Here is a 25,996-nt window from a genome sequence, read left to right as displayed (position 1 = left end):
AATTGCGTGGGCAACAACCATGTGATGACTAGAACGATTCATGTCATAAAGTGCAGCAACCAAAATCACAACACTTTTATTTTTACGGCATATGGCCATATTTAGTAACAACTGTGTGAAAATATTTCACCCAAAAATGAGACAATGATTGGAAAGTAATACCGTTGAGGGCCTGGCTAATACGGTATGTCCCTAAATGGACATCAACAGAAATAACATAAATTGGCTAACTCGCATAGCATAGGTTCGCTGGATTAAATGTTATGTAATCCTAATGTTTACAAGATGGTTTCTAGTGTGCCCCAGATTGTTTCTAGTGTGCACCAAATTGTTTCTAATGCACTCCAAATTGTTTCCAGTGCACACCAAATTGTTTCTAGTGCACACCAATTAGTTTGTAGTGCACACCAGATTGTTTCTAGTATGCACCAAATTGTTTCTACTGTGCACCAGATAGTTTCTAAGCGCACAAGATTGTTTTTCTAGTACGCACCAAATTCTTTAGGGTGCGCACCAGATACCAGATTGTTTCTGGTGCACACCAAATTGTTTATAGTGCGCACAAGATTATTTATAGTGCGCACCAGCAGCCAAACTGCGATGCTTCATTGGCATTCCAGCAATAACGTTACACACAAGTCAACCAGAATGAACAGGGGTAAAAAACTAACAACCTCCGGCTACCGCAACTATGGTTCTACGGGTGAATTATGTGAATACCAATACAATGTCACATTAAAAAGGCTTTTTTTTCTCTTTCAATGTATTATTATTTGGATTTATAATTGATTTGTTGTGCTGTGTGTAATTACTATTTGTAATTCTTTACCTGCAGTATTTATTATTATAGCGTTATTATTATTATAAATTTGATAAATTAACATATATTATTGTATTATTATTATAGCGTAGGTTTTTGGACTGTGGAACGAATTCATCGAATTATAATGTAATCTTATGGGGAAAACCCAGCTCAACCTTCAACAATTTCGACCTACAAACCAGCTCCTAGAATGAATTCTTATGTAGAGGTACCACTGTACCAGTTGCATGACCCCAAAGCTTTCGTAGAGGGCCCGAAAATCAATGCCCATGATATCTATTACTTCCACAAATGAAAAACTCAAGGAGAATAGGATACAAAAAGCAGCAAAAAAAAAAAATCAAGAAACGCTCCGATATAAAAGGTTGAATTAGAGATGGGTTGTGAGGGGGTTTGCACTGAGGGAAGTACAAGGGCTGCCACTTGAGTGGGTTTTGGCAGAGAAACAACCCACTCAAGTCCACTCTGCCTGGGATGAAAGCCCACTGTTGTGCCTTGTATCCTCACAAGCAAGTTCTCCTCCTCTTATTGGTGCTCCATGCATTTTTACATGCAGCTATATTCAAATAGTCTATTTCTTGTATAGGTTTTCATAGCATACATGAAGGTCAAACTCACTTCCTCAGCGGTGGCAATCACATGATATTGTTGCCATACCAGGCATACATAGTAACAATGTATATCGTCCATTGATGTGAATGTACTGTACAGTAGAGTGTCTTGAACTCCAAATTGCATGTTAGGCATACTTTAACGATGTAAAAATTAAAGTGACTACAGAAACATAGATGTCAGGCAGTTGGAATGTTTTTCAATCCATGTACTGACAGTGTAAATTTGGATTACTATTTATATTAAAAACTATTATTAGGAGTTATGATGAGGTCCCAATTGTATCTGGAGAATTGATTCACGTCATAATTCCCGTGACTACAGGGTAGTTCATGCAAGTGTAATTGTTTATTAGCATTTTCAGCAATATACAATAATTTAATCTGCTGTAATTTGAGTACGGTGGCTTGAATTTACGTAAATAAAACACAAGTACTTGATATGGATTTGGCCCTCGGACCCTCAGTTAAAAACCAGGCAGCTTCTGCATAAGTTGACACTGTATTTAGGAAAATATGCAGATTCGTATTAGATTTAAAAAATGAACAAACAAATTTTAAAATTGTATTGTAATTGCCCATGCAGTAAACATACTGTATCGAACGAGGAATTCCACCAGTCAAAGCCATGACAACACGCTTGTTTTGTTGACTTCAGACTACGTTCAGCCAGTTTGTTTAAGTTGTCACTAATATTTTCCACCTAAGTCATTCTGAAAATGGACTTGGTGGTTGATACTGTACTGGTGTGTCATTCCAAATTGTTATGGCGAGCTCCCCTCTCGCTGTACAGTAAAACGCAAAACATTTTGGGACTGAGCTACTAATCTAGCATGGCAGCTTGTCAGCTTTATACTCTGTAGACACAACCCAGAGAACGCTGCAAATCATCACTCAATTCAGGGGCCCTGACTCCTCTAGCTTCATCTCCATATAACCCCTTATATATATATATATAATTTTTTTTTTTTTTAAACACATGCTGCATCGGGATTACAGGGTTGACTTTGAAACACTGTTATCAGCCTTTGTCAAATATCATGTACTGCACTGTATAAGAGAGAAATACATCATTCAAAAGATGTTAAATTTAAAAAATAATTAAAAAAAGTTTTTAAAAAGGGCATTATAGTACTCAAACTTTGTATTATATTATCAATCCACAGCTCTCTCTCTCTCTTTCTCTCACTTTTTAACATGTGATATACGCTGCTGGCCAAAAGTATTGGCACCCCTGCAATTCTGTCAGATAATGCTCAATTTCTCCCACAAAATGGTTGTGATTACAAATGCTTTTGTAGTAATATCTTCATTTAATTTTGCTTGCAAATGAAAAAACACAAAAGAGAACAAAAAATAATTAAATCATAATCATTTTACACAAAACTGGGCCGGACAAAGGTATTGGCACCCTCAGCCTAATACTTGGTAGCACAACCTTTAGACAAAATAACTGCGAACAACCGCTTCCGGTATCCATCGATGAGTTTCTTACAATGCTCTGCTGGAATTTTAGACCATTTGTCTTTGGCCAACTGCTCCAGGTCTCTGATTGCCATTTTCAGATCTCTCCACAGGTGTTCTAAGCGATTCAGGTCTGGCCACTTTAAAAGTCTCCAGTGCTTTCTCTGAAACCATTTTCTACTGCTTTTTGAAGTGTGCTTTGGGTCATTGTCCTGCTGGAAGACTCTTGACGTCTGAGGGAGACCCAGCTTTCTCACACTGGGCCCTAAATTATGCTGCAAGATTTGTTGGTAGTCTTCAGACCTCATAATGCCATGCAGACGGTCAAGCAGTCCAGTGCCAGAGGTAGAAAAGCAACCCCAAAACATCAGGGAACCTCCGGCATGTTTGACTGTAGGACCGTGTTCTTTTCTTTGAAGGCCTCATTTTTTCCCCCTGTAAACTCTATGTTAATGCCTTTTCCCAAGAAGCTCTACTTTTGTCTCATATGACCAGAGAACATTCTTCCAAAACGTTTTTGGATTTCTCAACTAAGTTTTGGCAAACTCCAGCCTGGCTTTTTAATATCTCTGGGTCAGAAGTGGAGTATCCTTCCTGGGTATCTTACCATCGAGTTCCTTGTCATTCAGACGCCGACGGATAGTACGGGTTGTACCCTCGGACTGCAGGGCAGCTTAAACTTGTTTGGATGTTAGTCGAGGTTCTTTATCCACCATCCGCACAATCTTCCATTGAAATCTCTCGTCAACTTTTATTTTCCGTCCAAATCAAGGGAGGTTAGCCACAGTTCCGTGGGCTTTACACTTATTGATGACACGGCGCACGGTAGACATAGGAACATTCAGGTCTTTAGAGATGGACCTGTAGCCTTGAGGTTGCCCATGCTACCTCACAATTTTGCTTCTCTTTTCTCTGTTCTCAATGTGGTACACACAAGGACACATGACAGAGGTTGAGTCAACTTTAATCCATTTTAACTGGCTGCTCGTGTGATTTAGTGATTGCCACCACCCGTTATGTGCCACGGGTAAGTAACAGGTGTTGTTAATTACACAAATTAGACAAGCATCACATGATTTTTCAAAGGGTGCCAATACTTTTGTCCGGCCCATTTTTTGAGTTTTTTGTAAAATGATAATGATTTAATATTTTTTTTCCATTCTCTTTTGTGTTGTGAAGATATTTCTACCAAAGCATTTGTAATTGCAATCATTTTCTGGGAGAAATTCAGCATTATCTGACAGAATTGCAGGGGTGCCAATACTTTTGGCCAGCACTGTAAATATAAGTCTGAACATAATTAACGTACTGTCATTCACTTAATAAAGGTAGGGTCAATTCTATCCATACGACGTATGGAAAGACAATTTTAAATGACCAATATAACTGAAATCATTATACAATGCAAATAAGGTTGCTTAAAAGTTGGTGGGGACAATTTGGACATCCTTAAAAGTGTTACGTCCCTACCGTCCCTATGCAAACCTTGCGTAATATCCACCGTAAAAAGTGTTGATGAACGGAGTCTTTGTTTGACAGATGTTTTATCATTTTTTTATGAATTCAAATGTCTAAAAGAAAAACTCACTGTTCTGTGTGGTGTGTTGCTATAGTAACCTAATCACTTAAACCAGAGGTGGGTTGATGAGTAATTACTGACAATTCATCGCCTTTTGCTTAACAAAGCTCACTCTGGGTACAGTGCGAACACCCTGAAGCGCTCCTGATTGCAACAGTGATGAGACTTCCTGTGCGTGCGTGCGCACGTACATGTATGTGTGAAATACTGGTTTGAGTGGCACAGCAAAGTTATGTCCTGCACCTAAATCCCAACAAATGCAGCACCTTAGTCCAAGATCTTCATCTCAAGCAAAATATGGAAACGCACTCTGATTTCCTGCTATTACGTCCCATTAAAGCAGCTGTCAGTCCAAAGCCAGATGAGAGACTGACATTGATGAAGAAACATCTCCAGGGGTTTTGAAAGCACCCCCCCAAAAGAATTTGGCCATGTCACAGGCGCCGCTGTTTTTAAAGTTTCAGAAGGGCGGAGGAAAAACAGCTTGGAATTTAATATTTACATAGGTGACCATCATCACACATCTGCTTCTCAATAAAATGGCCCATTTTCATTCCTGATAGTCGCACAGACTTCCACAAAAATGATAGCGTAAACATATAATTATGCAAATGAGTGCCGACCTCCAGCTATTGTTAAACATCAAAATTTCCATTACAAGACAAAGAACATTTCTGTCTCTCTGAATTTGTCAATTTGACTATAAAGCTGTCCATCAACATGAATATGTCTATTAGTTTTCATGTACAGTACAGTCCCAAGTGAAGACTATTTTGCCAATCTGACAGAAATATAGATTACATGAGATCAAAATTTAGTTCGTAAGAAAAAAAAAAAAAAGGATAGTTACTATAATAGCGGCACGGTGGCTGAGTGGTTAGCACATCTGCCTCACAGTTCTGAGATCAAGGGTTCAATCCCGGGCTTCGGCCTTCCTGTGTGGAGCCTGCGTGGGTTTCCTCCCACGTCCCCAAAACATGCATGGTAGGCTGATTGAACACTCTAAATTGTCCGTAGGTATGAGTGTGTGCGTGAATGGTTGTATGTCTCCTTGTGCCCTGCGATTGGCTGGCAACCAGTTCAGGGTGTCCCCTGCCTACTGCCCGTTGTTAGCTGGGATAGGCTCCAGCACCTCCGCGACCCTCGTGAGGAATAAGCGGCATGGAAAATGAATGAATGAGTTACTATAATTTGAGATAAGGGTATTCGAGTATTAAATGTAACGTGCTCTTACTTATCAGAAAAAAAACAACAATAACACATTTGAAATGTTACTAAACCACTGAAGATCGGAGTACTATTTATTAAAGATGCACCGATACCAATATCGGCAGGGGGTGCCGATCCGGTGGTAGTATTATGCTGTGGGGCTGTTTTGCTGCCAATGGAACTGGTGCTTTACAGAGAGTAAATGGGATAATGAAGAAGGAGGATTACCTTCAAATTCTTCAAGATAACCTAACGTCATCAGCCCGAAGATTGGGTCTTGGGCGCAGTTGGGTGTTCCAACAGGACAATGACCCACACACACATCAAAAGTGGTAATGGAATGGCTAAATCAGGCTAGAATGAAGGTTTTCGAATGGCCTTCCCAAAACCCCATTGAGAACTTGTGGACAATGCTGAAGAAACAAGTCCATGTCAGAAAGCCATCAAATTGAACTGAACTGCACCAATTCTGTCAAGAGGGGTGGTCAAAGATTCAACCAGAAGCTTGTGGATGGCTACCAAAAGCGCCTAATTGAAGTGAAAATGGCCAAGGGACATGTTACCAAATATTAGCGCTGCTGTATGTATATTTTTGACCCAGCACTTTTTTCTGTTCACCCATAATAAAGTCATAAAAGAACCAAACTTCATGAATGTTTTTTGTGACAAAGAAGTATCTATTCCAATCACTCTATCAGAGAAAAATCAGAGTTGTAGAAATAACTGGAAACTCAAGAGAGCCATGACATAATGTTCTTCACAAGTGTATGTAAACTTTTGACCACAACTGTAGATATATAAGTAGATATATATATATCGCGGAAAAACACAGAAAAGGCTGAAAAAGAGGTTTCTGCTCTTGCCCTCCTCTTTAAAAGAAACTGCTGTATTTTAAGCCAAAAGAACTGTTGTGTTTGATAGAACAATATGTCTATATGCTGCCATAGCAGATTCATGGCGCAATAATCCCCTGAACTATTTTTAATTTGTCCGTTTTACCCCGCAAACCTCCATTTACAGACGTCGCGCAACCGCTTTTGTTTCAACCTAGCCATAAAAAGAAGGTAAGTAATCGTATTTATTATTTGAAATGTCTGTCATTTTTAGCTTAGAATAAAAAAACAACAACAACAACAAAAAAACGACTTTAAAAAAACTTCACTCGCATAATATTAAACAAATTATGTCACAATGAAAACAATGGTGTCTGTGAATAAGTCACTTATATCTACCTCATAACTATTGCTTAATTGGATTTTTTTCGTTACTGTCGCATTTTCTCCGATATGTTAGATGATAAATAATCGATCCAAACAAAGTGCATTGAAAAAAAAACATTTAAAAGGGTAAATATATGAAAAAGAAAATCTCGACCACTCCTTGATGTCTGCGATTTCTGCATCGCGACCCTTGTTCTATTACCGTGTTTCACCCATAAAATCCAGCCGTGGCTATTCACAGCTGTGTCTTGACACTCGATGATGCATGCTACATAGTTTTTGGATGAAAAAAAGGTAAGCACGTGATAATATCTCGTTAAAATCATAGCGTCTTTAATTATGTTCTTTCTTGCTCTCACCTCCAGTTAGGGTTTTGCTGTTTTAAAAAAAAGTTGCTGTTTTTTTAAAAATGCCCTCCTGTTCAAAATGTTTCTTCCCTCAGAAATAGAGATTTTCAAGCTTTTCCAATGATGTATCGCACATGCATATCGGACAATTTTGAAAATTTCCAACATATATATTTATATGGCGGAAAACACTCAGGTAACTTGAAGTTCCGCTCTGAGACCCCAAATTTTGTCCAAATTTCAAAATTGTCCGATATGCACGTGTGATACATCATTGGAAAGCTTAAAATCTCAATTTTCTTGGGGAAGAAAAATTTTGAACTGGCGGGCATTTTTTTAAATAAAACAGCAAAACCCTATCTGGTGGTGAGAACATGTGAGACCAGAATTACAGACGCCATGACTTTAACAAGACATTATCACGTACTTATCTTGTTTTGATCTGAAAACTCCACGTAGCATGTATCACTGACTGTCAAGACACTGCTGCGAATGGCAAAAGCTGGATTTTTGGGGGATTTTATGTGTGAAACATGGTAAAATAACAAGGGTCGCGATGCAGAAATCGCAGACATCAAGGAGCGGTCGAGATTTTCATTTTCATATATTTACCCTTTTAAACGATTTTTGTTTTTTTCAATTTTTCTTTGTTTGGATCGATTATTTATCATCTAACATATCGGAGAAAATGCGATAGTAACAATAAAAATACAATTAAGCGATAGGTATGAGGAAGATATCCTTGACTTTTTTACAGACACCAATTTTTTCATTGTGATGTAATTTTTGTAAAGTTTAAAATATGCGAGTGAATAATTTTTTTAAAGTGTTTTTTTTTTTTTTTTAAACGAAATGTTAGACATCAATTAATGATTCTAAGCTCAAAATGACAGACATTTTGAATAATAAATATGATTACCTAACTTGTTTTCATTGCTGGGCTGAAACAAAAACGGTTGTGCGACGTCTGTAAACGGGGGTTTTCAGGGTAAAACGGGCAAATTAAAAACAGTTCGGGAGCTTAATGTGCCATGAATCTGCTATGGCAGCATATAGACATATTGTTCTATCAAACACAACAGTTGTTTTGGCTTAAAATACAGCAGTTTCTTTTAAAGAGGAGTGCAAGAGCAGAAACTGCTTTTTCAGTCTTGTCTGTGTTTTCTGCCATATACTGTATTTCAAACAAAGTGGTATCGGTATGGTACCGGTCGATACTGCACAGCCAGGTATCGGTATCGGGGCCAATAAATGGTATCGGTGCAACACTACTTTTTATCGAGTGTAATCCAAAAAACAACTAAAAACTTTGGGAGAAAAAAATTAGTAACACACAAATGCTCATCCATCTTTGCCCAACAGTTGTCTCATATTTTCCATATGGTCTTCAAACTATAAACTGGAATGGCCCCCGATTGGAAAAAAGATTATAGTCATTGCCAAGCTGCCAATAATCGCGTTAAAGGATTTACTATACAGTTCACTGGTGCTGATGGCATAACATCTTGCCATGTGACAGCCATTTGTACCTTTCCTAACCACTTTTGCGGTTGGAAGGCGCTCGCATACGCTTAACGTCTACTTTACATATTTAATAATGGCTCACAGTCCGGGGAGCAGTTTGGGGGCGCGAGGGGTGACCGGTGAGGGAGAGTTTAAACGGAAAGGGGTCAGCTGGAGTATTAGTACGAACACGGCAGAGCAAACAGAAATACGTGTTGTGAAAATAATAAAAGCAAATGATTGACAGCTGCTGGACATGCATAAATAAACAGAGACGCCGGCATGTGTTTGTGTGACTGTGTCAAGCGGGGTGATATACAGTACTGAAGGGCTGTGTGTATTGAAGGGCGAACCTGACTAATAGTTTGGGATAAGAATCGCATTGAGATCACAAAAAATGGTGCTGACCAGGCACTTGAGGCGGTCTAATTGCTGGTCCGGAGGTCTGGGGTGGAGGACAACTAATTGCTGGTGATTAGAAACCTCAGCGCGGTGGTTTTGCGTCAGGTTTCGATCACACGCTGACATTTGTGTCCCTACGCCAGGCTTTTTCATGCAGGCTAAAACACAAACATATTAAAACAATGTGCGGTTTACGAAAGAATCACTGCCGACAGTTGTACTTTACTCTGCAGCGAGGGCGTAGGTTTGGTCTTAAAATTGGTAGGGACGATATAACAGCATAACCTGCATGTGCATTATTTGCTGGGGACGGGACATTAATAAGACCAAACATATTTGGTGAACGGGGGTCCGGGCTCCATTTCTCACCAATATGAACCTAATTACCGTATTGGCCCGAATATAAGATAATAAGACGACCCCCTCTTTTTCAAGACTCAAGTTTAGGGCTGCAGCTATCGAATATTTTTGTAACTGACTGAAAATCCTATCGAGTAATCGGGTAAAACATATATTTTTTAGGTAAAGAGCAATTGTAGATGTACATGAGAAAACAAGACATTTCATCTAACATTGAACCATTTTCAGTCAATCAATGTCTTTATTTTTGATGTACATTGTTGAAAACAGCCAACAATATCCTCTCAGATGTGACTAGAATAAAAAAAAAGACCAATTCACTGCTTTCAGCCATAAAACTTTTAGATCTTATGAATATATATGTGTATATATTTCTTACCTAAAAATGCCATTATGCTTGATAACACACATCACTTAAAAGTTACCCTAATTTTCGCACTATAAGGCGCACCTGACTATAAGCCGCAGCCCACCAAATTTGTCACGAAAAAAAGCATTTGTTCGTAGATAAGCCACACTGGACTATAAGCCACAGCTGTCCACACTGTATCATGTGATATTTACACCCAAAAAAATATCAACCGGTACAACCTTATTTGACAGCGGTATCATGCGACCGACTGTCATAAAACCAAATGAACCATCATTTAACTTTGAACCAATTACTGCAAAGCTTTATTGCTTCAAGAAGCTTCACTTGGCCATCACTGCTCCCTTGGGGGAGATAGTCAACCTCTGCTGCCATCTGCCGTTGACTGTTGTCATCCAACATGCCTCTTAGCATGCATTGCAGCGCTACAGATGTAAATAACAATCAAAAATCATGTTCTGTGCTAAATATTTCTTCAGTTACTGTTCCAATTGTTTAATCAATTGCTAGTTATGGTATTTGCTAACACTTTATTTGACAGTGGTGCCATAAGACTGTCATTACACAATCATAATTATGACATGTCTCTGTCCTGAGCATTCATGAATGCGTATAACAGATGTCATTAAGTGTTATCCGGCAAATGATCTCACTTTTGAATGGATGCAAAAGATCCAAGCTGGACAAAAATTGAGTTAGTGACATAATTTGCCAAATGACACTTAATGACATAAGCATTCAGTAATGGCCATGATAGTGTCATGTCTTAATTTTGATGATCTTATGACAGCCTTATGACACCGCTGTCAAATAAAGTGTTACCTAAAAAAAAATCAACAAATAAGCCGCACTGGACTATAAACCACAGGTATCAAAATGAAGGAAAAAAATAGCGGCTTATAGTCCGAAAATTACGGTAAGTGTTTTTCCCATTTGTGTCAAGCCATTTTTAAATTCTAGTTAAGTTTTAAGTTAGTCTAAACTGTAAGTCCTGATAAAATTTTGAGTTTTTGCAGTGTTCAAAATAAATGTATTGTAACATATCAGGTTATAATACGGCGGGGATATTTTCATGCGTTCCTGAATGCACCGCGTGACGTGCGGGAGGTGCAGGAGAGAGAGAGAGAGACGTGCCTTCCTGTTGTTGTTGTCGTTCCACAAGTTCGCAAAAAAGAAATAATTGCCACCTAACGAAGCGGGTGACTCTTTGTCAACGTTACCGTATGATAGCTGCTGTATTGGAGCACATTAGGGACCAGTGCTACTTGGTGTTTTATCCAGCAATGACTACTGAGCTAAAATTGACAGTTAGCTTTATCATATTTTCTTTTTACACCCTCATCACTCTACAGTGCTATGTTTTCACAGATTAAATAAAGCGTTAGCCACGCATCGACAGTGGTCTTAATAGAAACCTAGCCCTCTGCAGGGCTAACGTTACGTGAGCGAGTGACAATAACGTTAATCTTATTTATTAGCGCTGAGAATTGTACTGCTTTAAGATGGCGGCTGTTTACTAACAATGCTGACTGTCATTTCGCATCTAGTTCAACATACACGTGATATCTATGAGACGCATCGGATGCTACCTGCTACCACCGTAACATCATGCGGGCTAGTTTTTAGCAACGTCGGCGTAGTTTGGAGTGGCTGTCGGCTGCTTTTTATATTTTCTATTGCTTCTTCCTCTACGCACGTGACGTCAGCGCGTTATCACGCATTAAAAGTAATCCGGGCAAAACATGATGCTTAGAGCTGGCAAAATTAAACGATTCCTCGAGGTGAATAAAATTACTCGGATCACTTTTTAAACCCGAGTTCCTCGAGTATTCGTTTCAGCTCTACTTAAGTTTGAAAAAAAGACTTTTTGAACAAGAAAATTAATTTTTATACAGAAAATAATTACAGAAAATCCGAAACAAATGATTATAACAATATATTTGGGAGAAAAAGCATGTTATTTTGCCTCATTCAGATCTTACTATCTGAACATTTAAATATGTAAACTAAAGTTACATTCGTAAATGAATGGCTTTTGGTTTTTGAAATGTATATAAACCAATCTATTGTGATAAAACAACAAAATCGCAAGAACTGCATTAACCATCAAAGTGAAGTCGAACTGTAACTGTAGTCTTGAAACAAATCTGAATAAGGAAAAACATTGCAATAAAACAATGCAAACTGGTTAAACTTGAGAGTAGCTGAGATGTGTCATGACAGAACATCGCTTCAATGATATCTGGCGCCATCTAGCGTCGTGAATGGGTATAATGTCTAGCTCGCGAATATAGGACGACCCCCTCTTTTACAGTCTTATTTCAATGCAAAAAACACCGTCTTATATTTGGGCCAATACGGTAATTGATAGGCTAAATGATTAATGCAAAATAAATCTGTATTGACCTATACTAACTTTCACAGTGCAAATCTATAACGTCTTAATCCGATCATTTTTGTTAAAATAATTTCCTCCATCATTTTTTAAGTGTTAAAGGCTAGTTAACAGATTAATGCGTCAGATTCTTCCACTTACTTGAAGTAAATATTACTATTTGTTCGTATTTAGCCCATACATCTAAAAGTTGGTCATTTTTCACCTAAATCAAGAAAAAAATTCTTTCAAATAATGTTTTGAACAATATTCTTGAATTAAGAACATTTCTGACAAACAAGTTTTCTTTTAAGATTAAATATACAAACATTTTGCTTAAAATAAGTCTGTTAAGCTTATTTTCAGCTAGCTGTTTTTCTTATTTCAAAAAATCTCAGTGAGTAAAATCGAAACAATGTAGCAGTTGCAAAATTAGTGAAGTGTTCCCCACCTCCACAACATCGACGTCTTTTTACATTACTTACAGTGGCTGCTGCTGACGGAAAAACTTCTAATATCCCTCGTCTTTGAAAGGGGCGGGGGAGGCGGCATGCTGTATTTCTGTCGGGCTGTGAAAGGGTGTGTGGGGTGGGGGTCAAGTCATCAGCCAATCAAAAGTGTTTGGGGGGGAAGATGGACTGGCACAGTCAGCGAGTGAAAAGGGGTCAGTGTAAGTCTGAACATAATGAAAGTACTGTAATTCATTTAATAATGGTAGGATTAATTCTATCCTTACAACATATAAGAAGACAATCTAAATGACCTTTATACCTGAGGTCATAATATCATGCAAATAAGGTTGCTTAAAAATTGGTGGGGATAATTTGAGCATCCTGAAAAGTTGCTAGTGTTATGTCCCTACCGTCCCTATGCAAACCTACGCCCTTGCTCTGCAGAACATTTCATTTGCGTGTAAAGAACTGTTTGGTACAATTTTTATTAGGGCTGTCAAATGATTAAAATTTTTAATCGAGTTAATTACAGCTTAAAAATTAATTAATCGTAATTAATCGCAATTCAAACCAGCTATAAAATATGCCATATTTTTCTGTAAATTATTGTTGGAATAAAAAGATGAGACGGATATATACATTCAACATATGGTACATAAGTACTGTATTTGTTTACTATAACAATAAATCAACAAGATGGCATTAACATTATTAACATTCTGTTAAAGCCATCCATGGATAGAAAGACTTGTAGTTCTTAAAAGATAAATGTTAGTACAAGTTATAGAAATTTTATATTAAAACCCCTCTTAATGTTTTCGTTTTATTAAAATTCGTAAAATTTTCAATCAAAAAATTAAACTAATAGCTCGCCATTGTTGATGTCAATAATTACACCATGCTCACTCATGGTGCTGAAAGCCACAAAATCAGTTGGAGCCAAGCGCCAGCAGAGGGCGCCAAACACCAAAAAACAAGTAACAAGCAGACAGCACACTCTGCTATCATGTTAATCTGATTGAGCGGGGCATGTGCGTTAATTGCGTCAAATATTTTAACATGATTAATTTAAAAAATTAATTACCGCCCGTTAACGCGACAATTTTGACAGCCCTAATTTTTATTGAACTTGTATGTAAGTCGCGATATGCAATGAATCAAATTATCGGTAAATAAAAATGAGGTCGGTAATTTTCCCGGCTGCGATTTATCGCTGCGTGCACTCGGCACACGTGCATGTTGATGGCATACGAGACTCCAGTTCCTTTTACTGACCATCAACATGACGTAGAATTAAAGTTCAGATATACAAAATAAGGAAACACATCTATATTAAACCATAGACTTCCTTACCTATTGACGTGACACTTTGTCATTCTTTGCATAACACCTCATTAGAGGGGGCCGAGCTTCATTTAGTAATAGCCGAAGACGTTGTCAGGGAAATTCAACTTTGAACTCCAAGACAAGTGTCAACTCGATAGCTCGATGAGAAATGAATCAGACCCCAACCGTGGATTGCTTTGCATTGAAGGCTTTATGAACGAGAGCTCTTGGGTACAAAATTATGTGATTCAGCCAGGAGCTGTGATCACCCAGAAGTACAATAGAGGCTGGACATTTATACCGTTGAAAGGGCGGTGCCGAAGCCCACCATGAAACGAAACTTACTAAGAAACGAAACACATTATCTCACAAACCTGGGTATTTTTCCATACAAAAACATCTTTGAGCCGAGACCTTGAGCACTGGTCCCAGCTGGTAGAGAGTGAATCAGATCTGATAAGGGGGTCCACAGACACCGATTGTATTCATTCAGGGCATATTGGAAAACACAGGAACATAACAGTTGGGCATATTGTGATACAGTCTACAATAGTGAAGGCTATGGGGAGGCACACTCAAACAGATTAATATAACAAGGACGCTTTATGCTACAATGTTCTCATGCAAGCATAACAAAGCATACAAAATATAATGTATAATGGTTGTGTTTTAAGCATGAATAAAATTCTCTCCCAGACGGCACACGCTCATGTCGGATTTAAGCTTGGATTTTTGAAGAACTACGAAAGCTGCAGCAATGCTGACAGCACGCCTGTAACGAGTGACATGACATTTTGGAGGGAAAATGACAAGCAGTACTCAATTTGGACATTTAGAGATGTACGTAGTTTCTAAGGGGTGTACTCACTTTTGTTGCCAGGGGTTTAGATATTAACGGCTATATTTTGAGGGGAAAATAAATGAACTTTATTATATAAGCTGCACACAGACTACTTTTCATTGTGTCAAAGTGTCATTTTGTCAGTGTTGTCCCATGAAAAGATATACTTAAATATCTGCATAAATGCGAGGGGTGTACTCACTTTTGTGATACACTGTAAATCTGACGTTAGTAGATTGTTTTCCTATTGGAGATGCCTGTGTGGCAACCATTCAGGTTGTTTTTAGCATGGGGTTTTGGCAGTTGCCGTCATATTTTCGGGATCAAAGCACAGTTCCGCCCCCGAATTTTATACTGGAATGGCGTTCCGGCCTGTTCCGGCCCACTTTCACCCGTGTGTATACATAAACTTAGCCGTAGACTTCATAATATATTGATGGGACAAGGGGTGCGGGGCCGATTAATAGGGGGCCTATCTCCGTCAAAGCTGACCGAGTTGAAACACAGACAAAGGGCATTATAAATTGAAAGTTCTTGTGAATAAATGCTTAAATCCCTGATTTCTATAGACATGGACGAAAAACAGTCCCAATTCTTGGTTAAAAGCAAAAAAATAGGCAGTTAGCACTTATTTTACGTAAATATGTCGAATGTGGCGCTAGTCTTTAAGCCACTGCGGCGCCACCTTATCACCACAAAGAGCTTTTTACGTTGAAATTCTTGTGAATAAATGCTTGAATCGCTGAATTCTTTATAGATATGGATGTAAAACAGTCTCCATTCTTGGCTAAAAGCCAAAATACGGGCAGTTAGCAGCTATTTAACGTAAATATTGCAAAGTATAATGCCAGTGCTGCAGCAGCTAATTTCTCCCATTGATTTTTTTTCACATTTCAAATTGCATGCATGGTACGAAAAATACAATAATTACCTTGAATCCTCAAACAAATCACTCCTGAGACAATCCTTCTTATTTGTATGCGGTACAGCTTTCGTACTTTTTCAACCTAAATCCGGCGTTGGACAATAACTGCGACCGACTTCGACCGACTGAAGCGGAGTGTAGACGGCCCTCTACTTGAAGGCGTGGTGCATTATCTGAAGAATGTGACCCGTCAATATCATTATGAAGTCTATGACTCAACTTAATAACATCCGACATGAATTTGCTGGAACAAACAAGAATGGCCCCATGCATTTGCCAAGTAATAATGAGGCCACGAGAGTAAAACATCTTCAACCATTTCACTCGACACCACTAATAGTCTTTCACAACAACAATTTTGATTTCTATCTAGCAATACTGCATATGCACACGGTTCCATACTGTCCAAGTCTATGTCTTTAAATGTAACGGAGCACATTACATGAAAACATATGGTATAATTATCTGAAGCACACAGTAGAAATCCAGCACTCATCCTCCACCAAGATGAAGAAGTGACAACACCCTATGTTTGTCCCTGACTATGATTGCATCATACACGCATTTTGGTCAGTCTCTGCATCCTTCATCATTTTATGCAAGTAAATAAAAAGCACCAAATATTATTTATTGGCAGAATTCATTTCAGAGACATTTATATAGTTGCTTCATATTTTCTAAATAGCAGTCACTTGTTGATTCTTTGGTTGCAGGGCTAAAAGCCAGACGACAGCTCTGACTTGGCTTTTTGTAACAAAAATGTGTTCTGCTTTCACTAGGATAGCAGAAAGAAGCAAAAACTGTGTAAAGAAGAAAATCTTTGTTTTCCTGCCTCTGCAATGTTGCAAGTTTCCCCACCTTGTCTTAGCTAAGTAAAATAGCAAAACTTGAACATCATCATTATCTACATTTTTCAATTACGTCTATGCATACATTTGCATGCAATAACACTGACAAGGCTGAAAAAGCTGTTTCTGCTCTTGCACCCCTCTTTAAAATAAACTGTTGTGTTTGATAGAACAATATTTATGGAGCATTAAGCCCCCGAACTATTTTTAATTTGTCCGTTTTACCCCGGTGACCCCCGTTTACAGATGTCGCGCAACTGCTTTTGTTTCAATCCAGCCATAAAAAGAAAACTTGCAAAACTGCTGATACATTTTTAATTAGGAAATTTTATTCGGATTTTTCTTTTTATTCAAGAACATACGTATTTTTTTAAATATGGGTTATGAAACCTACAAATACAGACCTGGAGATTAATTGACCTACCAATGTAAATTAAAGCTAAGAAGACAAAGCAGGTATTGCATGTTGAAATGTAATAATTCGGGCTGTCAAAATTATCGCGTTAACGGGCGGTAATTAATTTTTTAAATTTATCAAGTTAAAATATTTGACGCAATTAACGCACATGCCCCACTCAAACAGACTAAAATGACAGTACAGTGTAATGTCCGCTTGTTACTTGTTTTTTGGTGTTTGGCTCCCTCTGCTGGCGCTGGGGGTCCAACTGATTTTATGGGTTAGTACCATGAGTTAACATGGTGTAATTATTGACATCAACAATGGCGATCTACTAGTTTATTTTTTTGATTGAAAATTTCACAAATTTTAATAAAACGAAAACATGAAGAGGGGTTTTAATATAAAATTTCTATAACTTGTACTAACATTTATCTTTTAAGAACTGCAAGTCTTTCTATCCATGGATCGCTTTATTGATTTATTTGTTTATTTATTAATATAATAAACAAATACAGTACTTATGTACATTATGTTGACTGTATATATCCGTCTTGTGTCTTATCTGTCCATTCCAACAATAATCTAGAGAAAAATATGGCATATTTTATAAATGGTTTGAATTGCGATTAATTACGATTAATTAATTTTTAAGCTGTGATTAACTTGATTAAAAATTTTAATCGTTTGACAGCCCTAGTATGTAGTGTTATTATTTCTGTTATAATCATCATTACTATTATTTTTTTTTTCATTCTTGTTTTTGTTTATCGTTGTTGCTCAAAACCAAAATCAATTAATCAATCAAAAGAACAACGTTGTTTCAACGTCACTTGGCGTCGAAAATTTCGATGTCAATCATACTGATGATTTTTGATGGAAAATCAACGTTTATTCGATGTCGGTCTGCTGTCTGGGAACGAATACTCATGAGCCAAAACTAAAACAAAAACGAAAAAAAAACACGCACAGTATTTATTGTTGAGTTGAAACTTCTGTTGCTAATTTCAATAAACACGGGAATATTGCACAATGTTAGTAAAATAAAATAAATAAGAAAAATGCGTCATTTTAGAACACACGGATTTCTTCGCTTCTTTGGTACTAATAAGTCGATCTCGATTCATGTTTAAACGGGAACAATTAAACATTTGAGTGTTTTTTATGATTGCTTTGGTGTTGTACATGTATTATTCATATTATTTCAACTTCAAACAAAATGTTACCCAATGAGGCATTAATGCTTTCAGATAGGAAACACGCGTTTAAAGCGTGTTTGATGACAGGATATGTTGGCATGCAGCAAAAGAGGAGAGGAGAGGTGTTTTGCAAAGAAGTCGTATCATAAACTTACCCTACCTGAAATAATCCATTTTACAGAAGATCTCCTTGTTTTTGATGTAGCAGCTACTGTGCTGACGTAACGACGTCCGGCACACCGAACATTCCAGGCAGCGCACGTGCCAAATAAGATTGTTCACCTGCAGTGAGCACACGTCAACAATGATTGACAAATTCATTCATAATGCAAGCAGGATTTGTGTATTGGTCTTATTACTTAATTTTAAAGTGTTTTCATTGCAATTGATTTTATTTATGGGCTATTGTTTATTTTATTGTGTATTTACGTTTTTCAAATGTGTTGCGGTATTCATTTATATTCAAGATTAAATTTTAGTTCCTATATGTAAATATCAGTGGGAGGAGGGGATTCTTTTTATTATTATTATTATTATTATTATTATTATTTTTAATATTCACAACAACAACAAAATCTAATTTTTTTTTTTATATTCACATAGGAACTAAAATTATACAACACAAAATATCAAATATAAACGAATGCTGCATGCGTCACATTTGAAAACCATAAATACTTAATAGAATAAACAATAGCCCATATAATAAAATCAATTGCAATGAGACAAAACACCTGCAATTTGTCACGTCATATCAAATCAAGACAAATCAATGATCGATTAAAGGTGCTACAGGCTGCATGCAGGCCACACTGAAAAAAATATTTGGTTGATTTACTTGATAAAATCATTGTAATAATTTGCACTTACTTTTATTAAGTACATTTTACTGCTTGTAGTATAAATTTTACTCCTTGTAGTAAAATTTACTTGATAAAATCATTGTAATAATTTCCACTTACTTTTATTAAGTGCATTTTACTGCTTGTAGTATAAAGTTTACTCCTTATAGTAAAATTTACTTAATAAAAGTAAGTGCAAATTGTAACAAAGATTTTATCAAGTATTATTCACCAAATATTTTGTTTAGTTTCATTTAAAAATACTATAGCTGTTTTAATTATGTACATATCTGAATATATTATTTGTCAATGAATTTGAAATGGCAATAAATTTCATTAGACTTGCGTGAAATCTTAACGGTTTTAAAACTATAGCTGTTTTAATTATGTACAAACGTATTATATATATATGGCAGAAAACACAGACAACATTGAAAAAGCAGTTTCTGCTCGTGCACCCCTCTTTAAAATAAACTGCGGTATTTTAGGCCAAAAGAACTGTTGTGTTTGTTTGAATCATATGTCTATATGCTGCCATATCACATTCATGGAGCATTAAGCCCCCGAATAATTTTTAATTTTCAGTTTTACCCTGGAGACCCCCGTTTACAGACGTCGCACAACAGCTTTTGTTTCGACCCAGCCATAAAACGAAGGTAATTCATTATATTTATTATTCAAAATGTCTGTCATTTTTAGCTTAGAATCATTCATTGATGTCTGATATTTAGTTGAAGAAGAAAAAACGACTTAAAAAAATTATTCACTCGCATATTTTAAACTTTTAAACAAATTACGTCACAGTGAAAAAATGGTGTCTGTAAAAAAGTCACGGATAGCTACCTCATAACTATCGCTTAATTGTATTTTCCGTTAGTGTCGCACTTCCTCTGATATTTTAGATGATAAATAATTGATCCAAACAAAGAAGATTTGAAGGGGGGAAAAAAACGTTTAAAAGGGTAAATTTATGAAAATGAAAATCGACCACTCCTTGATGTCTGCGATTTATGCATCGCGACCCTTGTTATATGACCATGTTTCACCCACAAAATCCCCCAAAAATCCTGCTGTGGCCATTCACAGCAGTGTCTTGACACTCGGTGATACATGCTACATGGAATTTTTGGATCGAAAAGACGCGATACGCGATAATATCTCGTTCAAATCATGGCGTCTTTAATTATGTTCTCGTGTGCTTTCACCTCCAGTTAGGGTTTTGCTGTTTTTTTTTTTTTTTTAATGCCTACCTGTTCAAAAAAATTCTTTCCCCAGAAAATTGAGATTTTAAGCTTTCCAACGATGTATCACACAATTTTCAAATTTGGCCAAATTGGGGGTCTCAAAGTCACCTGAATGTTTTCCGCCATTTATAGTCAATATTTTATGTTGTATAATTTTCGTATGTAAATATCGGGGGGGTTCTAATTGTTTTTTTTTCTAGTATTCACATAGAAAATAAATGAATACTGCATCACATTTGAAAAACATAAATACAAAATAGCATAAACAATAGCCCATATGAATAAAATCAATTGCAATGAGACAAAACACCGGTAATTCAATAATGAGAATAACACACACATTTTTGATTAAATGAATATAAACGAAAATGTTGCAGAAGTCAGATGGATATCTCTTCCAACATTTACATGAAAGAAGAACGCCGTTATTTCCTTATTATTCCGACTCATTAAATTGACCTCGATCAGACCTAAAATCACTTCATTAAATTTACCCCAGGTAAAAATGGTAGCCGGCAAACATTTCAGAATAAGGTTTAACATGAATCTGTATAAATCCTCTTCTTTTTGCTAAAAGTGGCAGTATTTTCAAATAGGCACATGTCTGTTACGCAAATAGGGGTCATTGGCTTCCAAAAAAATAATAACGACGAGACCATATAAGCCTGTTTTGGAGAAACTGAGTTGTGCTTGTTTACGAGTTTGTTTAATGTATGTATTAATGCACTTATTGGATGTGTCATTGCATAGTTGTAACAATAAATGGGAAAATTTTTAAATAAATAAATACAGACTTTGTTTGAAAATGTATTTTGTTACTTTACAGAGCTCCATATATTGTGTTGAGCAAATTGAACTTGAAATTGAACTCATTGGATGTATTAAAGAGTCTTGTGTTTATAATGAATTTACTAAGAAAGTTGTATCAAATGCGGTTCCACACGACTACGTTACTTTAAATGAATTAATCATGAATATTTGGTGCTTATATCAATTGAACATAACAATAATACTTTAGTGTAACATTAAGGTATTGCATACGTTCAATGCTGAAATGTTGAGTCAATTGAACGTAACCAGTTAGTTAGGTACAAATAAATATATTACTTAGCTTTAATTTAAGACAATGAAAAATACAAATAATGCAATTTTGTGGAACTTTTTGACTTAACATTTCTAATTATATCCAAAAAGCTATTTTTGAGTGACATATTTTCAGTTGGAGAATTGGTATAAAGAGAAATGGGCATTTGAAAATTATTGTTGTCTTGTCGGTGAAAAACAAAAGCAGAACGACTGTGCCGTTTTTTAAAATGTATGATTTTACGCAAATGTAATGACATTTATTGCCATTTCAATTTCATTTACAAATAATACATTCAGATACGTATGTACATAATAATAACAGTTATAGTATTTTTAAATGAAACTAAACATAGTGAACTATATTTACTATTGGCTATGCAGCATTTAGCACCTTTAATCGATAATTGATTTGTCTTCATTTGATATGACGTGACGGACCGATTTGACAAGATTTGTAAAGGAAACGACTATGTTGTGATCTCCCAAACATCGTGCAAACTACACGTTCAAAAAATCATGGTGAAAAAAACCCATAAAACCTCGAATTCGCTCCATCGTCGCCATGTTTGTAGTTTCATGAACGTAAAGCACCTCTCCTAATTTGAACATTTAGAGGGCGCTCACCTTGAGCAGGTATCGGTCCAGGATCTCCAGGCCGCAGCTGGCGCACACGTTCTTCCCGGTGGAGGGCACGGAGCTGGCGGTGGAAGTGGGGGAGCACACGGACGGCGTGGACGGCGTGCTCGGGGACGAGCGTGTGTCGTCCCGCTCCATGTTCGACCGTTGGGACTCCGCGTCCGACTGAGACTGCGTAAAGGGAGGGGGGTGAAGTGTGGGGGGGGGGGGGGGGGCACCCACGAATCAGAACCAAGTGCTTCACACGCACACACACGGGCATTTCCACGAGGCAATCTTTCACGCATCTGAGTCAAAAATAATAATAATCCCAGATAGCAGACCGACATTGAATAAACGTTGATTTTCCATCAAAATCATCAGTATGGTTGACGTCGAAATTTTCGACGTCAAGTGACGTTGAAACAGCGTTCTTCTATGGTATGTCAGGCGATGGTTGGGTTAGCATTATTAACTAATGTTGACAAATAGTTGATTTATGATTGACCGGAAATTATGATTAAATTACGGATGAGCGGGCGTTTTGGTCGAAAACATAACATTGATTCAGCATTGTTGCCATATTAATAATAATCGAAATGACGTTTAGGTTTTGTAAGGATTTCAACGTTGAAACAACATTGAGGGTGCAAAAGTGACGTTGAGTCAACGATATAAGATCAACATCTTTTCAACGTCGGTCTGCTATCTGGGATAATAAAAACGAACATTTTTTGTGACCACTTCCCATATTTAACGCTAAATTGAGCGGGAAAAAGGGTTCATTTTAAATTTTATAAGAGACGTATTTTATATTATTGTGCATTCTTACACGTGTATATTTTTACATTTTGTACTAATGCTCAGTTATATTATTTTAAATGATACATTTTTCTTTTTACAGAAGAACTACCAAGTGGGGCGGCGAACACGTGGTTCATGCACGGCTCATGAGCCCACTGATCAATTATAAAAATCTTGAGAATAAATAAATAAGAGAATTATTTAATAATATATATATTTTTTAAAAACTATGGTACCCGCAAATGTTCATATGACATGGCATCACGATTTTAGGGGTAATCCCATGCCATTTCCTATAGTATTTTTGGTTAAATTCGTATTAATTAAAAGCATTTGCAGACACCTTTTTTTTAAAATAACATGTTACAAAAAATATATACATTAAAAAATTAATTAATAAAAAAACTATATTCATAACAAGGATTCACGGTTTTAAGGAAAATCACATGCAATTTTCCCATAGTATTGTAACACTTTTTTGGTAATACTGTTTATTAACAAAAAATAATGACTTTCTGAAAATGCTTCATTTTGTCACGGCATGACATCAAATAAAATTCAACGACCCGTGATTTAGGAAACATAACTCCCTTAAAAATAAAATAAAATAACGAACATGCACGGGAAGAGCGATCTCACCATTTGCGTGTGTTTGGATTCCACGATGCTGCCCGCAACACTTTGACCTTCACTGGAGATCACCTACAACAGCAGTGGCAAAATCGACACGGGTGTCATCCTCCGTGTGATAAATCAACCAGTGTGAATGATTTACTTCATAAGAGCGCCTTAATAAACCCCCAAGCATCCTCCCTCCCCTTTGGCAACAAAAAGACGCCTTTAAATGAAGCTATATCACAAATTGACTTCCTGGAATAATAGCGTTTTCCCCCCTTGCAATCCAGGACACGCGTGGAAATTAAGGAAGGGGGGGGGGCATGCGTGGAGGGGTAAACTACCTGTAATTACAGATAGCTGGCGGATAAGAGGTTGCGCAAGTGTCTATTTCATGTGTCAATCAGTAGACAAGCGACGGGTCACGCGGCACCCCCTCCAAACACACACTTGGATGCATGCAATTAAAAGCCTATTTTTTTCCACGGGTTTTTGCGTGCGCAGCAGAGTTGTCTTTTTTTGTGACATTACAAAAACGCACTAGATTTTCCAAAACATACTTGCAGAATGGAACATTTTGACAAATATATTCAAAGGAAAAAAAAAACACACACAATGATGTATATTTGTATTTTTTTTTTACCTGTTTCGTGGTGGACAAAATTGTGTTGCCCTCTGAAAGAGGAGACAAAACTTCATTTTTCCAGTACATGAGCCTCACAGCAACAGCAGTCAAAGCGGGGGATAAGTCGTCAAAGGGCGGCCAGCAGAGCTTCGATCATCCGATGCTCCTATCCACTTTCTTTTCTCCCCCGGTTTGGTAGCTCCTTTCCCGGCTTCAAGAACGTCGTTTCTACCGAAGCTCCTATTGTGTGTTCAAGCAAAACTGCTCTAGAAAGACAAGCATGCATGCACGCATGTATGAACACCCTCCCCTTCTGCACTGTACCTCTTCCCTAACTGGTGGGATGGATTGGTGACTTTACAGGAAGGGGAACTTGCACGCAGCTTCTTATTGATTTCCAAGGTGCGGAGGAGTGGGTGGGTATAGGCTGCATTGCAAAGAGAAAGTTTCGCTGTGGCGTGGCGTGGCCTGGGAAAAGAGGAGGGTAGGCGCATGCAGATTTGCATAGCTCAACATCAACTGAAGGGGGGGAAAACTGCAGAAAAACAACACATAGACCTGCAATAACACACTGGAGCGATATCCATCAATATGAAATGCATAAGAAATACAAATACAGCACATGAGAGTTTTCAAAAAAAAAAATTTTTTTTTTAAAAGAAACAACACATTAAAACAATTTATGCATTTATTATCATTCAAATTCTCTTCAATGCACAGAAATGTTTTAGTAAAAACAGTCGGTTTGGGATGGGCGGTGAATTTAAACATAAAATGATCGAATTTCGTCAAACGTGCTGTAAACAGGAAAACTGGAGGCGATGTAATGTAGGCCGAATGTCAAATGCAATTACTTAAAAAAAAAAAGAAAATGTCACTCACGTTTAGATTATCTAACGATACACACACCATTAAAAGTAACTATGCCTTCATTGTCAACTGCTGCTACTTCAATTATTTGCACTGCCTGAAGATAGGACTCATACATATTTTATATTTATTTAGATTTTATGCTTTATTCTTGCAAGCCACTTTCGAGATTTTTTTTTTTACTTGTCCTGCACTGTAAAGGGAATTTCATTGTACAACCGTATAATGACAATAAAGGGCTATTCTATTCTATTCTATTCTTAATTCAACTCTTTCGGAATATAATAGGCTCTTTCGTGTGACAATTAATTTAGGGTCGGACAGCATTATAATTTCCAGCAATTTAACGCATGAAAGACGCAATCAACTAACTTTTCGTTGTATTGATGTAGGAATCAGTTCATTGGTCGCTAAGCACGATGACAAACCCGCTACTGGATTCATTTTTGAGTGCATTATTTTTTATTTAGCATGATCAGTTCGTGCGTCGATTATATGAATCTGAAAATATTTTAATGAAACCATTGGCGTAAAAGCTTGCTTATTGTGCACTGAAAGTTTGTGCCTTTTAATGGTTTTTTTCTTTCTTTTCTAGTTTCTTCCTGTGTTTTCGTATGTCATTTTTCAGTTGGTTTGCGTGCTATGGAAAACCTGTTTGATTCCTGAATAAAGATCATATATATATATATCTTAAGACTCTTTGTTGCGTGTGAAGATGTGACTATTTTCAGGCACATTTAACGCAAATACAATTGGTATTATATGGCTGCCATGTTTGATTTGGTTTCTTTCCAAAGAAAAATGGAAAGCATTTTTAACCCTTTTATGCCAGCAATATGAAGCAATCATCAGAGAATCCCGAAATTTGAAAAATACGGTCCTAATGAAACCTTTTTTTTCAAATTTGTAAAAGAAAAGTCTAAATGAATATGTGCAATAAGCGCTCAGATATCTATAACCCTTGCTAAATCCTGTTTGTTTTTTTCATGGAACCTGCAGATGCATGTGTTGACTTGCATCGATCTTTTTTTTTTTTCCAAAAAGA

At 37.0% G+C, this 25,996-nt stretch overlaps 1 protein-coding gene across 3 annotated transcripts in view; it reads right to left on the bottom strand.

The window, feature by feature from the left end:
• lhx6a (LIM homeobox 6a) overlaps positions 1-24,545 on the bottom strand; it is a 34,835-nt gene extending 10,290 nt beyond the window's left edge. Inside the window, exons 1-5 of one of the 3 annotated variants that reach the window (XM_057819184.1) lie at positions 24,406-24,545; positions 24,100-24,321; positions 23,481-23,543; positions 22,047-22,229; positions 18,411-18,532 (exon numbers count right to left, since the gene is read on the bottom strand). In XM_057819184.1, coding sequence (XP_057675167.1) covers positions 18,411-18,532; positions 22,047-22,229; positions 23,481-23,543; positions 24,100-24,168 — 437 coding nt within the window. In that variant the 5' untranslated portion in view covers positions 24,169-24,321; positions 24,406-24,545. Of the gene's footprint in view, positions 1-18,410; positions 18,533-22,046; positions 22,230-23,480; positions 23,544-24,099 lie in introns of all 3 variants that reach the window. The other 2 variants (XM_057819185.1, XM_057819186.1) reach the window with 2 other exon arrangements.
• Positions 24,546-25,996: the final 1,451 nt, after the last annotated feature.

The sequence above is a fragment of the Corythoichthys intestinalis genome, chromosome 17 (assembly GCF_030265065.1).
Source record: "Corythoichthys intestinalis isolate RoL2023-P3 chromosome 17, ASM3026506v1, whole genome shotgun sequence".
Taxonomy (NCBI): Eukaryota; Metazoa; Chordata; class Actinopteri; order Syngnathiformes; family Syngnathidae; genus Corythoichthys; species Corythoichthys intestinalis.
Note: the sequence above shows the minus strand (reverse complement) of the source record. Positions and strands in the feature narration are given on the sequence as shown.